Source organism: Anabrus simplex, chromosome 7, assembly GCF_040414725.1.
Source record: "Anabrus simplex isolate iqAnaSimp1 chromosome 7, ASM4041472v1, whole genome shotgun sequence".
Classification (NCBI taxonomy): Eukaryota; Metazoa; Arthropoda; class Insecta; order Orthoptera; family Tettigoniidae; genus Anabrus; species Anabrus simplex.
Window position 1 is genome coordinate 137,228,344 of NC_090271.1, and position 14,777 is coordinate 137,243,120.

General features: G+C 36.0%; 1 protein-coding gene across 1 annotated transcript in view; it reads left to right on the plus strand.

Annotated features, from left to right (window-relative positions):
* The window catches only part of Cul3 (cullin 3), a 332,171-nt gene that overhangs the window by 143,751 nt on the left and 173,643 nt on the right, over nucleotides 1–14,777 (plus strand). Inside the window, exons 6-8 of the mRNA XM_067151333.2 lie at nucleotides 5,472–5,666; nucleotides 12,102–12,278; nucleotides 12,485–12,655. Of these exons, the coding sequence (XP_067007434.1) occupies nucleotides 5,472–5,666; nucleotides 12,102–12,278; nucleotides 12,485–12,655 (543 nt within the window). The remainder of the gene's footprint in view (nucleotides 1–5,471; nucleotides 5,667–12,101; nucleotides 12,279–12,484; nucleotides 12,656–14,777) is intronic.

Sequence of the window (14,777 nt, forward strand, 5' to 3'; positions counted from 1 at the left end):
TCAGTAGTTAAAAATCATTGTGCCAGTATATTCTTCTCCACTGGAGACTGAGGACTTCACTTCGTCTTCTGGAATGCAGAGTAAAGTATTACGTCAAATTTAACATATAAAACTAATTCTGAATCCCTGCTCCTTGAGACAATTTCAGTAGGTGCAGTATGTTATAAATTCCAAATTCTTGCCTTAGTTTTATTCCTGTTATGTGACGGTTGGAATGGCAGCTTAACATGTAATTTCTTTTGTTCACTCTGAATACTATGGCCCCTCTGATGACAGGAACTCCCATATAATAAACATGATATAAGCTTATGTACATCGTGTTGCCATACATATTATTAAAATTTTATCTTGAAGGCTTAAGCTCTGATATTAGTTTGGCTAACTGTATTGAATTCAATTTGTTTTTTCCAACATTTTGTAGTTAGTTATTTTGTACCCTTTTTATTTTGGAAGCTTTTTAGTATTATCCTACCTTGGTTGGTCATTCACCTCTTTGCTTTTAATTTTGTGTTTGGTGCTTTTTAAACTGGACTGAGTATGCATCCAGGCATTCTAGTCTCAATACTGCTGAGCACTTATACACAGCTACCATTTTAATAGTTCATAAGTGAAGAGGAGAGTTTCATGGGAAGGAAGAATTTTGCAGCGGAAAGGAAGGTTTAATTTTATTTTGTGGGTTTTGTTCTTATAAAGAAAACAGGGTATTATTTTACAGTTTTTAAGTCAGAAGTTGCCTTTTGTGTTTTATTTTGTACATTGTGCATTTACTCCATATTAACACTTTTATCATCTTGCAGTATTTTATAATCTTCACAAGCAGGCTACAGCAGGTACTACTTGAATTGGCCTTAAATAAAATTTTTAGTGGAAGTAACTTCACAGTGGCAGTTGAATTACTGGGTCGTTGAATGACAAGTTGATTTGGAGAGTGTACTACTGTGCATTATTAAAACATGTTAGTTTAACAAAAGGTGAATTAGTTTTAGATTGGGTGGTACAGTATTTGAAGAGAAATATTTTGATTTAAAGATTAAAACAAAATGAATTAAATGCTGAGCCTGTTTGGACCAGGTACCTCAGTCGCTTGACTGACCAACGAGATGACTGACCAACTTTAAGGAGTTTCATGGTAATTCTTAAAACCCATCATTGAGGGTTGTATGTCATTGATATAGATCGAGGAAAGGAGAGCTGAGAGTACACCTCCCTGGGAAACTGCTGCCAGTGTGAAGTGCCACGAGGAAGACATTCCATTGTTACCTTTAAAGAACTTCGGCCGCGAAGGTAGGACTCCATGAGAGTACGTTTTATCAGAAGGAGTAGGAATCTTGATAATGCTAGGGAGGATTGCTGTGTATATAAAACATGAAGAACCTGTATTTGCTTTTTTGCTGTTCTGAAACTGCTTGTATAGTTGTGATTGGATCAGAAATTATGCCATGCTTGTTAAAGTTTGCTTGTTTTTGTTGTAGAGTTTGCAGAAATATTTACTGTAGAATATTAAGTTTTTGACAGTATTTAGTAGTAACTAATGTTTTGAACTGAAGTTTCAAAGCATTTGAATCACATGTTAACATAGCCACCATTTCAACAAATTTTAGATTAAATTTTCAAATGTTATTTGCTTTACATCCAACTTACTACTTTTACGGTTTTTGGAGACACCAAGGTGCCGGAATTTTGTTCCGCAGTAGTTCTTTTGTGTGTCACTAAATCTACCGACACGAGGCTGACGTATTTGAGTATTAATTTCTTAATGATGGTGTTTTGGTGAAATGAAACAAGAGGAAAGGAACCACATGAGGGGAACATACGGTTCTCTTCCTTTTTTCACTTTAAATAATAATATTATTTGCTTTATGCCCCACTAAACTACTTTAACAGTTTTCGGAGATGCCGAGGTGTCGGAATTTTGTCCCGCAGGAGTTCTTTTACGTGCCAGTAAATCTATTGACATGAGGCTGACGTATTTGAGCACCTTCAAATACCACCGGACTGAGCCAGGATTGAACCTGTCAGGTTGGGGTCAGAAGGCCAGCGCCTGAACCATTTGAGCCACTAAGCCCAGCAATTTTTTTTTTCTTTTTTACTTTGCTACACCCGTCCGTGCCATGAAAATAATTCAACACTGTAGAAATGTTGTGAATTTTCATTGAATACTTTCAGTAAATGCAGACTATAGCAAAGGAGGCACCTGATTGTTACCTACAAAGAAAGAGGAGGGAGAACAAGCCCAGAATGACGTGATGGTAGATAGAAGAAGTAAAAGGACATCAACAGGGTAAAAGCCAGAGTGAAATCAAAGGTGTAGCTTTGATTAGAACAAAGCGGTGCTCCACTCCTTTTTTTCATTCCTCTACTCCTAAGGAGTTAAAGGAAAGTGTTTAATAAGTCAACCTTGATTAATTGTATGGCCTGTAGCGGCTATAGAATTAATTTTGCTAATAATGGAACTAGGGTCTAAGGCTAAATTGAGTAGGAAGATTGTAAAAGCCAATGATTGCAGTCAACAGTGGTATATATTGTATTCTTATTGAGGAAATTTATTAAGAATTTTCAAATCAGCTCCGTTATGAAATTTATGTTTAGTAAGGGAAAAGGTGGTTTCTTTGACGCCTAATGGCGTAGGCATACTCCGTAGACCATCTGGAGTGTGTTTGCCCTAGATATTTGTTCTACGGGTTGCACTGGGTATCCGTGCTTGTGCTTAAGTATTGGTGGTTGCCTCCTGTCAGTATCGACCTGTGGCACAGACATCCAGGGCAAGCCCACTCCAGATGGTCTACAGTGTGTCTCTGCCATTAGGCTTCAAGGAAACCAGATCCAGATTCAAGCCTCTGCTATCTGTACTAAAAGTAAAATTAATAATAGTTGTACACTGATTTCTTGCTGTAGTGAGTGGCTACTTAGTTTGGATAGTATGTTTTTATGGAAAGCCTTTCTGTATTTTTGTTACATGCTTCAAGCAGTTCATTCAGTAACACAAAATTCTCTATTCCATTGTATAATTTTGCTATACATTTCTTATTAAATTGAAAAATTAGTGACTTTCTTAAAATGACTACCGTATATTTTAACCGTTCTTAATTCATTGTTTCATGTTATTTCAGGACTTCCTTATTGTATATTTTTGACAGAAATATTGAGAATAAAATATTAGTAGCATTGTAATTTGAATCATGAATTGGTTTGCTTGCTAAATTCTGGGACAAATTGGAGACCAAAAATATATAAGTAGGCACTGCAGTTTGAGAGCAAGATTGATTGACCTGGAGTGAAATCCCTCAAGTCAATATATGTTGACTGCCAAACTTTGTTGTCACTAATACCATCCAGGAAATGAAAGATGAGAACCAAGATCGGAAAAAAATTAAAGGAAACATTTTACTAGTATAGATTGTAAAAATCTTTTGTGATAGCACATTGTACTTTTTGTGTTCTTCAGGCAGGAATAAACTGATAGCCAGTTGTTTAATGATACCAGTGTTTATCACGTGTGAAAATTAAAACTTTCCTCATTTTGAAAGTCATATATACATGAGAACTATTTAAGGGCTTTGGGTGTTTTGTTCAAGTTTGAATCACAAGATATAGCTTTTCCTTTGACTAGTTATAACCTTAAAGAGAAGTAAGATGCTTTTACATTGAATCTCATTTTGCAGTTACAGTATAAATATTTCGAAATAGTATTTTAAAAAACATTTTTTTTTTTTCCTTGCTTTTTAATATTGTTTAGAAGGGATATAGAAATGAAAGGAAAAGTAACATAATAGAGGACTGACTATTAAAGGAAATAGGTGAAATAGTGCCCTCATCAGCCTTTTCACGAATGATTTGCTGTTAATTACTGTATGAAAAATCTAGAAATGCACTAATAGAATAAAAGGAAAATTATCATTAGAATGAAAAAGGAGTTATGTATTTTGTTAAATACTGCAAGTTTGCTTCTCATAAATTCATTAAACCTAAGCTTTGTAGGTCAGCGGGAAGTTTAAGGTGAAATTGATTTGTTTCCAGACAGTACTATAAGGATGAGGATGGAGATAACTGCTGATACAACAAGTGGGCATGTGCTTTGTTAGCGAGGTTTCTAAATATTACTTTCAGAATAATCCCTCGAGGACTTTCAATAACAATCCAGTGAAGTGAAGAAAAAACAATTGAGAGGAGTATTTTTCTTTAAGGAGAATTCGTGTTGACATAATTTGAAGATCATCTCTGTTATACTTTTGAATGATTATATACAATCAGTGATAGGGTCCAACTCCATGGCTAAATGGTTAGCATAGTGGCCCTTGGTCCAAGGGGACCTGAGTTCAATTTCTGACTGGATAATTCCTACAGCTTGGGGGCTGGGTGTTAGTGCTGTCTTCAGCATCTTAGGTAGGGCCCCATTCTCACAGACATGCAGGTCACCTATAAGGCCTCAACTTGAAAGTCCTGCACCTGGCCTTTTTGGGGACCACATGCCATTATGTGATAGGAAGGAGGATAATAATACTCACATACCGAGTGAGTTGGCTACGCAGTTTGGGTCACGTAGTTTTGAGCTTGCATTTGGGAAAGGATGAGTTTTAAACCCACTGTTGGCAGCCCTAAAGATGGTTTTCCATTGTTTCCCATTATCACATCAGGCAAATGTAGTTGTTGAATCTTAAATAAGGCCATGGCTGCTACCTTCCTAATCCTAGCCTTTTTCCATCCTTGTGTCACTAAAAAGCTTTGATGTATTAATGCGGAACAAAACAAAAGTAATACATACAAAAGAAAATCACAATGATATTTGTGTGGGCAGAAATATCAATAGAATGGGAATAAAAGAATAATGACAAAGAACTACAAGGATATACTGCAAATCTTCATTCACTGTTGTTTGCTTGGAGGCTTTTAAATAATATCACCATTGCAATTTGTCTTCTATGTGAAATTAATGCAGTTAGGTACATTATTAGCTGCCACATATTTCAATACTCTTGCTGGATATCTGTAGTCCATCAAATTTATAGAGGAGGAGGAGTAGGAAGTAGCACAGTTATCATTACTACTTCTTCCTGATACGTTACTGCTTATGCAGAGCGTTCATGTTATCATTACTGACTATATGTATTACGACATGTAAATTGCATGCCATGTACATTTTGGACTGTACAGAGGGATAATAAACCCTCACACATGCTCTTCAACTCTTCTTTTCCTCCTCCTCCTCCTCCTCCTCCTCCCATTCATCACTTTCTCCAAAAATAGAAGTTATTTCTTTATTGATTTTTATTGTGTCCACGAATACATAAAATAAATTTTCAGGAGCTATTACGTGAAATGAACCTTTAGCGAGTTCTCTCATGTGTGAGTTGATCATGGTTTCCATCTGCACATATTGTTACTTGTACTATTTGTTTTATGTTAGGTGATAATTCTTGGAAATTATTACAGTTCACTATATGTATTATGTATGTGTAAATTATGAATTACAGATGGAGAACTCTGGCGTGGTCCATATGTTGAAAAATCAGAAAACTGAGGATCTGGCATGTATGTATAAATTGTTCAGTAGAGTGTCCGATGGACTGAAAACTATGGCAGATTGTGTAAGTCAGTATCTTAGAGAACAGGGTAAAGCTCTTGTACAAGAAGAGGAAGGTGGTACAAATGCTATCAACTTTGTCCAGGCAAGTGAAAATGTTTTCTTGAATTAATGCTAGTTTTTTTAAGAAGTGAGTTTTGTTAGGCATTTGTAAGTCAGAATCTCTCTACCAGGGTTGATCGTTCTGTTACAAATTTTCTTCTGCATATCTGTATGAAGTTCAGAATGAAGTTCCATGTATCAGAAATACTAGATTACAATATACTGTATATCGTCCAGCTCCATGACTAACTGGTTTGTATGCTGGCCTTTCGTTCAAGGTGTCCTAGGTTCGATTTCTGTCCAGGTTGGGGATTTGAACATTCATTCGTTAGCCCCTCTGGCTTAGTTACTGGATTTGTGCTGTTTTCAACATTAGATTTCATCCTTAGTAGGGCCCCATTCTAACAGGCGCGCTGGTCGCTCATGGGCGTTATATCAATATACCTGCACCAGGCTTTTCTGGAGGCCACACACCATTATTATTATTATTATTATTATTATTATTGTTGTTGTTGTTGTTGTTGTTGTTGTTGTTGTTGGTGTTGTTATACATGTATATAGTTTGTGTAAGAAGTTAAATTGATTTAATGTAAAGTAATGGAAACAAACAAATGAATGACAAATCAAGTCATCTATAAAAAGATAGGGACACACAATAAGATAATTATAGTGATAGATCAGCGTCGACAATGGAAACAGTAGCAAAAGAGACGTGGACAAACACCTCAAAATATAATTGTTTTTTGGCCATAGCCCGACATATGGGGGATGCAGATCATCAGTTTACCACAATCGAGCTAGATATGAATATTCTGAGAACCATGGGAAAAGGCGCAATACATATTTCGGAGAAATATTACATTCATGTAGAACAATATTTTAATTCAAAATATGTAACCTAAATGAAATTACAGAGAAGCCTAACATCCTGTTTGATATTTCGATACTGGAATATACAAAACAAAGTCTGGATCATAACAGTGTACAAGCTGCCCCCACCAGCTCCGCACTGGATCTCCTACCTCTCACCGCTTCCCCTTCATCACCCCTCTCACATCCGGCTCTCCAAGCTCGACCGGGTAACCAGTTGCTAGGAGCTGCTGTGTGGTGAAAGTTCCCTTGAAGCTACTGGTTGAGGGGAGGGGGTAAGTCTTACATTATATATTTTCTTCTTCTCCGGTTGTTTCTTTGCTCTCATTGATTAATCAATTATAGGGTTCTTTTCCAGACATCGTTTCTGGTTTCAAATACACGATCCATTGGCAATCTGTCTCAACAGTTTTATTGGCTTGTAAGGATATATTTTACGGATGTCCCCCTCATTCATGGTCCCACACCTCAATTTTAGCTTCATTCAAGGACAGGTGTTATATGTACCGATGTTAAATCAAGACTGTTATAGTTGGCAATTATGACTGTCAATCTGCTCGTCACTGTCAAGATCACTACACAGATTTTTTGGAGTGGTTTCTAAAGTGTTTTTATGTGTGTTTATGTTTTTAGATGGATTCAGGTGTTTAATGTTTTTATGTACCAATAATTGTGACAACTGAAGTACGAAACCAGTACGAATTAAAAAATGAGGATATAACGGACAACACTAAGATATTTTTGCATTCACATATGTTTGTATTGAATAGGTGGACCATTTAAAACCAAATAATCCGTATCAAATTATTCAGAATTAAATATTTTCTTACAGGTTTAACATTCAAGAAATCTGATGAAATAATGTGTGGTACTTCTGTCGTTGAAAACCAGTTTTTATTTTTGCAAAAATTATTTTCTAAGTTTAATATTTTTTCTGTGATACCTATAATAATACATTGAAGGTACATTAATTTCTAACATGGTCATACTTTCATATATAAGTGTGATTTATTTTATTTTAATATGTGGTAAATTGTCTGTATTGATTTTTTGTCATTTGGTTGCAAAATCACAAAAATTAGTCTGAGCTGCTTCAAGCAGACCCCAGTAGATGGGCTGAGTGCAGAAGGGTTAAATTTAATTATTACTTCCGAGTCCTTGAAGATGTGGTAGACTGGAATTTGTAAGGAAAGATAATACTTAAAAAATAAATGAATATACCGTATAATCCCGAATACCACCTGCCACCGAATGAGACCCACACCCTAAATTTGAGATGGCAAAATATGGAAAAAAATAAAAAGCAAGTAACTTACATACCTATTTAATTTTCTTCAAATATACCACAAATATAAATTCAAACAGCTTACAGTTGATAAAATCATCACAAAAATCGTAAATAAAATCGGTCCAATACTCAGATCATTCACAATTCACAGTCGTCATCTGAAGTTTCACCATAGGAACTTTCATTGCTGGCATCTTTCCACAAATAGTCGTCCTCACTACTGTCCACTGAAATTGAAATTCCACATTTCTTAAAGCTTTTGGACACTAGATCGTTGGGAATGCGCGCCCATTCGGTCTTGATACAGCTGCTTATTAGTACCATTTCAGGCCTCTTCACTCATCCGGTTGGTGTTAACGCGTGATCACCATCAGACATCCATTCGCCGTCTTACTAATAAAAAGTCCTTATACAGTTGTTTAACACCTGTATAGTTATACAGTGAATAAACCACGTATAAGCGTTGCATATTTTTCTTACTAATAAACGTGGTATACGCACTGTATTACTATACAGCACGTATACACTCGTTCCAAATCGTAGGAATCTCTTCCTGCAGTTCACTGACGTATTTCGCACGTTCACCACCTTTATGATCGCTTCTGCTGATTATCTACGAGCAAAACTTTCCGGAAAGGTGCACAGTAGCACGGCATATCAAAAAGGCAGTGGCAACTCAAAGTGAGTCAGCTGGAAATTGGCTTACATTGATATCAATATTTCTTCAGCTTGCTTGTGTAATGAATGCCATGAAAGAAATAGTGAAACTTAAGAAAAGATCAAGAGCTCTTAAGTGGGATAGTACGGAAAACGTAAGCAATTGTAATTGAATCGGCGAGTTGAAAAGGGTACACATTCCAAAATCCTTACTTTTCAGTAGAAAGGAAAACCTGTTTTGTAGCTGAACGAAAGGTTTGATCAAAACAGTTTCTATTAGGCATTTATACATCATATTTCTGCGTACGTACGGTTTTCAAGTTATACCATTTTTTATGTCAAGGAATATATCCCTTTTTATACTCAAATTTGAGAAAGATCTTTGTAGGGGCAGATAATGTATAATAAACTTGCAATTTTAAAAATCTATTAAGCAGTAACACATCATTACATAAAAATACACCCAACCATAATTTTTTATAGTTATTCATTGTCATTCCGTCTCTTTAAAGTGTTTTACTTTACGAAGATGTCTAGCCTCCATAACCTCTGAATGGTGTATATCTTTTATGTTTAAAATATCATGAAGATCCTCAACGTTATCATCCGTTCTTTCAGTGTGTGTTGAATGTTAACTCTTTCCGGTCTAACTGCAAGCATAAGGTTTGACAATTCACTAAAAATAATCGAGAACAAGCTATGCACACATTCCGGTGGTTACATCGTATTTCTTCATGTATTAGTTACGAGAGTATTTAAGCAGATAGCAGTATTTATTATATGTCTACCTCAGAGAATTTATGGTATTTTCGATCAACATGCATCAGTAGATGTTGTCACTCAGTGAGCTCTAAGACATGGCTTCTCGTGACAAACATGTGCTTGACGAAAGTGATATTTCCGATATTTTCTGATATATTATGAGTTTATGCGCAAATGAACATATTATTGGTGTATAAATTCGAAACAATTTCTTATATTTCATTATGATTGTGTTCGTTTTACGGCCTAGCGCATGTTCTCGTGTATTTCAAATTTGCGTGAATATGTAAGATTGTCTGCATATTAGTAAAGTTGTCTGTTTAGAAGACTGTATTTTCTCTTTCTCGGAAGTCTTTTGTGGTAAATGGAACAATATTTTTACATTTGAGTAACTTTTGACAAAATTTATCAATTAAATTAAAATTTCATAAGAGCTCCCATTTTCATTATTGTAATTATTGCTATTATTATAGAAAAATTATTATTTTTATATCGTTCTCATTATTGTTGTTTTGTAATTGCAATGCACATTTTCTATTAGCAAAATAGGGTAAACATAACAGTATTTCAGAAAACTGTTCTTGCTTAGTTATCCGTCAGATCTTTTTTTTCCATTCGCAAAACATGGTATAATATATAAACAATTTTAAAATCTTAAGTGATGGTTGACATAATACAAAAAGCATTTTTCAAAACTAGATGCTCACACAAGCACAAAGAAAAAAGAATCGTGCAAATATCTCCTACAGGTACAGAGATATAATGTTTTAAATATCCTTAAAAATGCCCAGTCCAGAAGGTTTGTTAGGGATATTAAGGCCCAGACTGGAATGGGTTAAATGGATAAGTCGAATATTTCACCACGATTATATTGATCGTCATTATCATCCTAAACCATCTCCAGTTTCCCGAGTGGTGTATATGAGCCTTCTTCATCTCATCCTGTCCTTGTACCATTCCTCCTCCACCAAATTGTCCCAATCATGACCTCTCAGCAGTACATCGTTCTTAACTAAATCTATCCATTTAGATTCCCATGGGTCGTCTTCCTTCTACTTTTCTATCGAATTCCTTCCTTGCAGTTCTGTTAACTGCCATCCTCTTCACGTGACCAAACCACTTCAGTCTTGATATTACTGCAGACAGTAAATACCACGAAAATAAACTGCTGACTCATTTCTTTTTCCGCTACTCGCTTCTATACAATGCTTATACAAGGGTCCTGGTCTGTGTACGCAATTCAGTGAATAATTATAACAGATGTATACACAGGAGGCTTATACACGGTTTATTAGTAACGAATTTCACATAAACGGTGCATAAACCTTGTATAAAAGTTATGCACCATTTCGGTGTACAACTGTTTCATTGCAGTTTTGAAGGGGTGGTTCATGCACACATCCAACGGCTGTAGAATAGAAGCGAGTCTTCCAGGAATTATCGCAAGATCGGCTTTTCCTTTCCTCATCATATCTTTTACGGTGTCAGTTGTATGTCCTTGGTAACTGTCCAACACAAGCATGTTTCATCTTTGTAACAAAGCTCCTGGGCGACGTTGCCAAACGCACTTCACCCAGTCCTCAACTAACGCACTGTCCATCCAGCCGGACTCATGTGCTCTAACAATGACACCGGACGGCAAGTTTCCTTTTGGAAGTTTTTTCCTTTTTTTAAGAATCACATATGGAGGGAGTTTGGTTCCATCCACTAATACGCACAACATTACCATGCATCGTTGCTTTTCGTTACCACCTGTTCTGATGGGTACACTTTTGGAATCCTTCGTATCCACTGTATTTTCCAATGGTATTTCAAATTGACAGGTGTCTGGTCAGCATTCCCAATTTGCGACAGCTAATAAAAATTTTGCTTTCTCAAATGAATAATGTGACGCTGAGAGGCCATTAATTTTTCTTCATACACCCCAGGGAGATGTTGTGAAATAGACATATGTTTCCGAATGCACAATCCCTTTCTCCGATAAAAGTTTCGGATCCATCCGCGGCTTGCAGTAAAACCCTGTGTTTTGAGTTCTTTTGAGATCTCTAGTGCTTTCAATTGACACATTTCACTAGAAACACCATATCCTAACTCACGTTTTTCTATCACAAATTTGTGGAGTCATTCTTCAATTTCCGGAAACACTGCGCTCCGCCCGCAGAATACTCTGCCATCGCCGTTACTTTTTAGAAGTTTTTCCTTCTTCTTCCGCCAATCACGAATACACAATTCATCAATATCGTTCTTTCTGCCAATGGCACGATTTCCATATATTTCAGCTTCACTTACAACTTTAAGTTTCTCACGCACAGTAAATGACCGCAGATGCCGTTTTGAATCCATCGCTTACAATCAAGACAGCACTTACACAGGACAGATCCGGAACTCGAATGTGAGCGAGGTAGACTTCCGTAACCAACAGTCTCGACTCTCGCAAAGTACGATCCTGCGAATTCGGCTATTCGCGCACTCAGCATGCCATCAACACTTGTGAAACAAATTATGATCGAGCATCCGCAGCAGCGGCTTTCATATTTACCGCATATTTACCCATATCCTTTGATTTACCATATTTCATTACCTTACATTTCGCGTTTACATGCCGCTGTAACTGTATTGAGAAAAAATCGATCTTGTTTTCTAGAATGCAACTAAAACAAAATAAGACCTGAATGCCCGTTTACATGTGGTATATTGAGTACGGTAACTGTATTCAAATCTATTTCAATACTCCATGTACGAGAATGAACGGCTTGAATACGACCCGCACCCAAGATTTAGAACCAATATTTTGGGGAAAAAAGTGCGGGTGATATTTGGGATTGTACGATATGCTCTTTCCCATTTGTTATGTGGAGGTATTGTGTATTTAATCTTGTACATGCTCTTATCATTTTTCAGAATTTGCTGGACTTGAAAGATAGATTTGATCACTTCCTACACAATTCTTTCAACAATGATAAAATATTTAAACAAATGATTGCATCAGATTTTGAACATTTTCTCAATTTAAATCCCAAGTCACCTGAATATCTTTCTTTGTTTATTGATGATAAATTGAAGAAAGGAGTGAAAGGTGTAAGTAGCTTTACTATTTTATATGAAATTTCCTGTGCATATATAGTTAGAAAATAATTTTACCATATTGTTTCTCAGTTTGTTTTGTAGAATCTTAGAAAACTAGGTTGGGAAAATGAGATTGTTGGAGAATTAAATTATTAGTGTGTTGTAGTATTAAAGTGTACTTTCACATTGTATTATGGCGCTTTTCTCTTTCTTTGAAGATGACAGAACAAGAAATTGAAATGGTTCTGGATAAGACTATGGTGCTCTTCAGGTTTCTACAAGAGAAGGATGTGTTTGAACGCTATTATAAGCAGCATTTGGCCAAACGATTACTGCTCAATAAATCTGTGAGTGATGATAGTGAAAAGAACATGATCTCAAAGCTCAAGGTGGGTTATTTGTTGAAATATGTTTACATGTTCCACGTGAATGAATATGTAATTTTACATCATGAGTAATACAGGAAAACAAGTATCATAGGTAAATAGTTAATGTAAATAGTGTTAACAATGTTCCTCGGTTTTATAACCAATTTGTGAGTTACAGACTAGAAAGCTTTTGCAATTCATAGAGGAGGTCAGATTTTCTACAAACATTGGTGTTATCAAATTAACTTTGTTCTCAAGATATAATCTTGAAAATCTTTCTCTTTCTGGATCTGTTATCTGTTGTAAAATATTATATTTACCATCATTTACTTGTTCATGATATATTACAGTTTTAAGAATAATTTTTTGAGTTGAATAGCAGTAAAAATAGTGTTACTAACTCAAAGTTACTATGCAACTTAAAAAAAATTATCTCCTTAGATGGTTGCCATATTGGGTCAAATATGAGATGACACTGAATTTTTGGAAAGCATTTACAAGAAAAATTAAATAATAGTATGATGATGTAAATATAGTCCCCAGAGATGCCATTTACGACGGATTTTCCTTAGTGATGATGAAATGATGATGATGATTCTTGGTGTTTAAAAGGGCCTAACATCTAGGTCATCAACCCCATTTTCCTTAGTTTCTACAGATTTCTCACATGTATTATGGCAGTACGGGAGCAGTACTTATTATTATGCATTTTACAAATTTGATGGGTTAAAATTTACTATAGGCTTAACTTGTTTTATCATGTGCAAATGTGAAGTTACATACTATAACTTGTTAGAGGCAAAAAGTGTGTTAATTCTGAAAGCCAACGACCCTCCAATTCAGTCTTAGTGTATATGTTTACAAGAACTGCATGACATTTACCATCTTCGCAGATGTAAAGATACAACACCATTGGCTGAAATTTTGAAGGGAACAGCGTCACTCCAGGAATGCAATATGACTGTGAAATAAACAATGGTAATCCAATACAAGCAATAACATTTAAAACGTACATACATTAATTCAGAAGACAGTACAGTTCACCATCCGCCTCAAAGAAATGATGTGCCCTTAATAGAAAATATACTCTTAAAAATAATTTTTGTCACATTAACCCATTGCCATGCAATTATTTTCCTTGAAAAATGTACCTTGGAATGTAATTATTTTTTCTACATTTTATATTATGGATGCTGAAATGGTTACAAAAGCATACTGCATCAAACTAACAACATTTTATGTTAGAGTTTAACTTACTACATTTAAGTAAAGTCTTTTAATGTATGGTACATCTTGAAATATCCATCCCTGTGGAGGGCAACTTTGCATTTGTTGCACTCAAAGCAAGATTCCTTCCGGATTCCACGCCCTTCCGGATTCCACGCTCAAAACAGACTTTACATCTCCTTGTTGGTGCTGAAATACTTGCTGTAGAATCAATCTTTTCAGGAAAATGACCCCAGTGCCTTCCCTGTAGTCTCATTGGTGTGCTACCTTGATATGGACGTCCTCTAGTGGCGTAATCAGGAAGGGTGACATCTTCCAAATTTGCTCTGCAACGTTGACTCGGAATGATGAGAAGCTCATTCTCTTTTTCCTCTTGCTCAGCATGTCATGAATGTAGCTAGAATTCAGCAATGTCACATCCAGCAAGTAGAAGTACAATTTCTTTTACCCTTTTATATACCTGCGCATAAGGGGGTAAAATGCTAAGCACTGGTCATGCGAGTCCATGTCAATCTTTCCTGAATTGTAGTCCACTATGATGTTTGGCTTTAGTTCCTCTCTACCTTTGCCATACTTCTTTTCAACCTCTACGAAGTGTGGTGTGACATGTACTGTTGACATCATGTGCAAGAGTCTTCTTGTCGATCCATTTTATAGCTAAGATACCATTGGAGGAGGCGAATGCGAGTTCACCTTTCTTCAAACTTGTGGACTTGAAGATAGATGGGATAAACTTTCTGTTTGGTCGCACTGTTCCAATTGCATTCGTGTCCCATTCCAACAATAGCCTGAATAATGTAGGAGAAGTATACCGATTGTCCATGTATATTGTTCTCCAAACACCAAGTAATTCTTCGCAGAGTTCAAGCATTATCTTTTCACTTGTTAGCAGCTGGATTCCATCCCCTGCCTCACC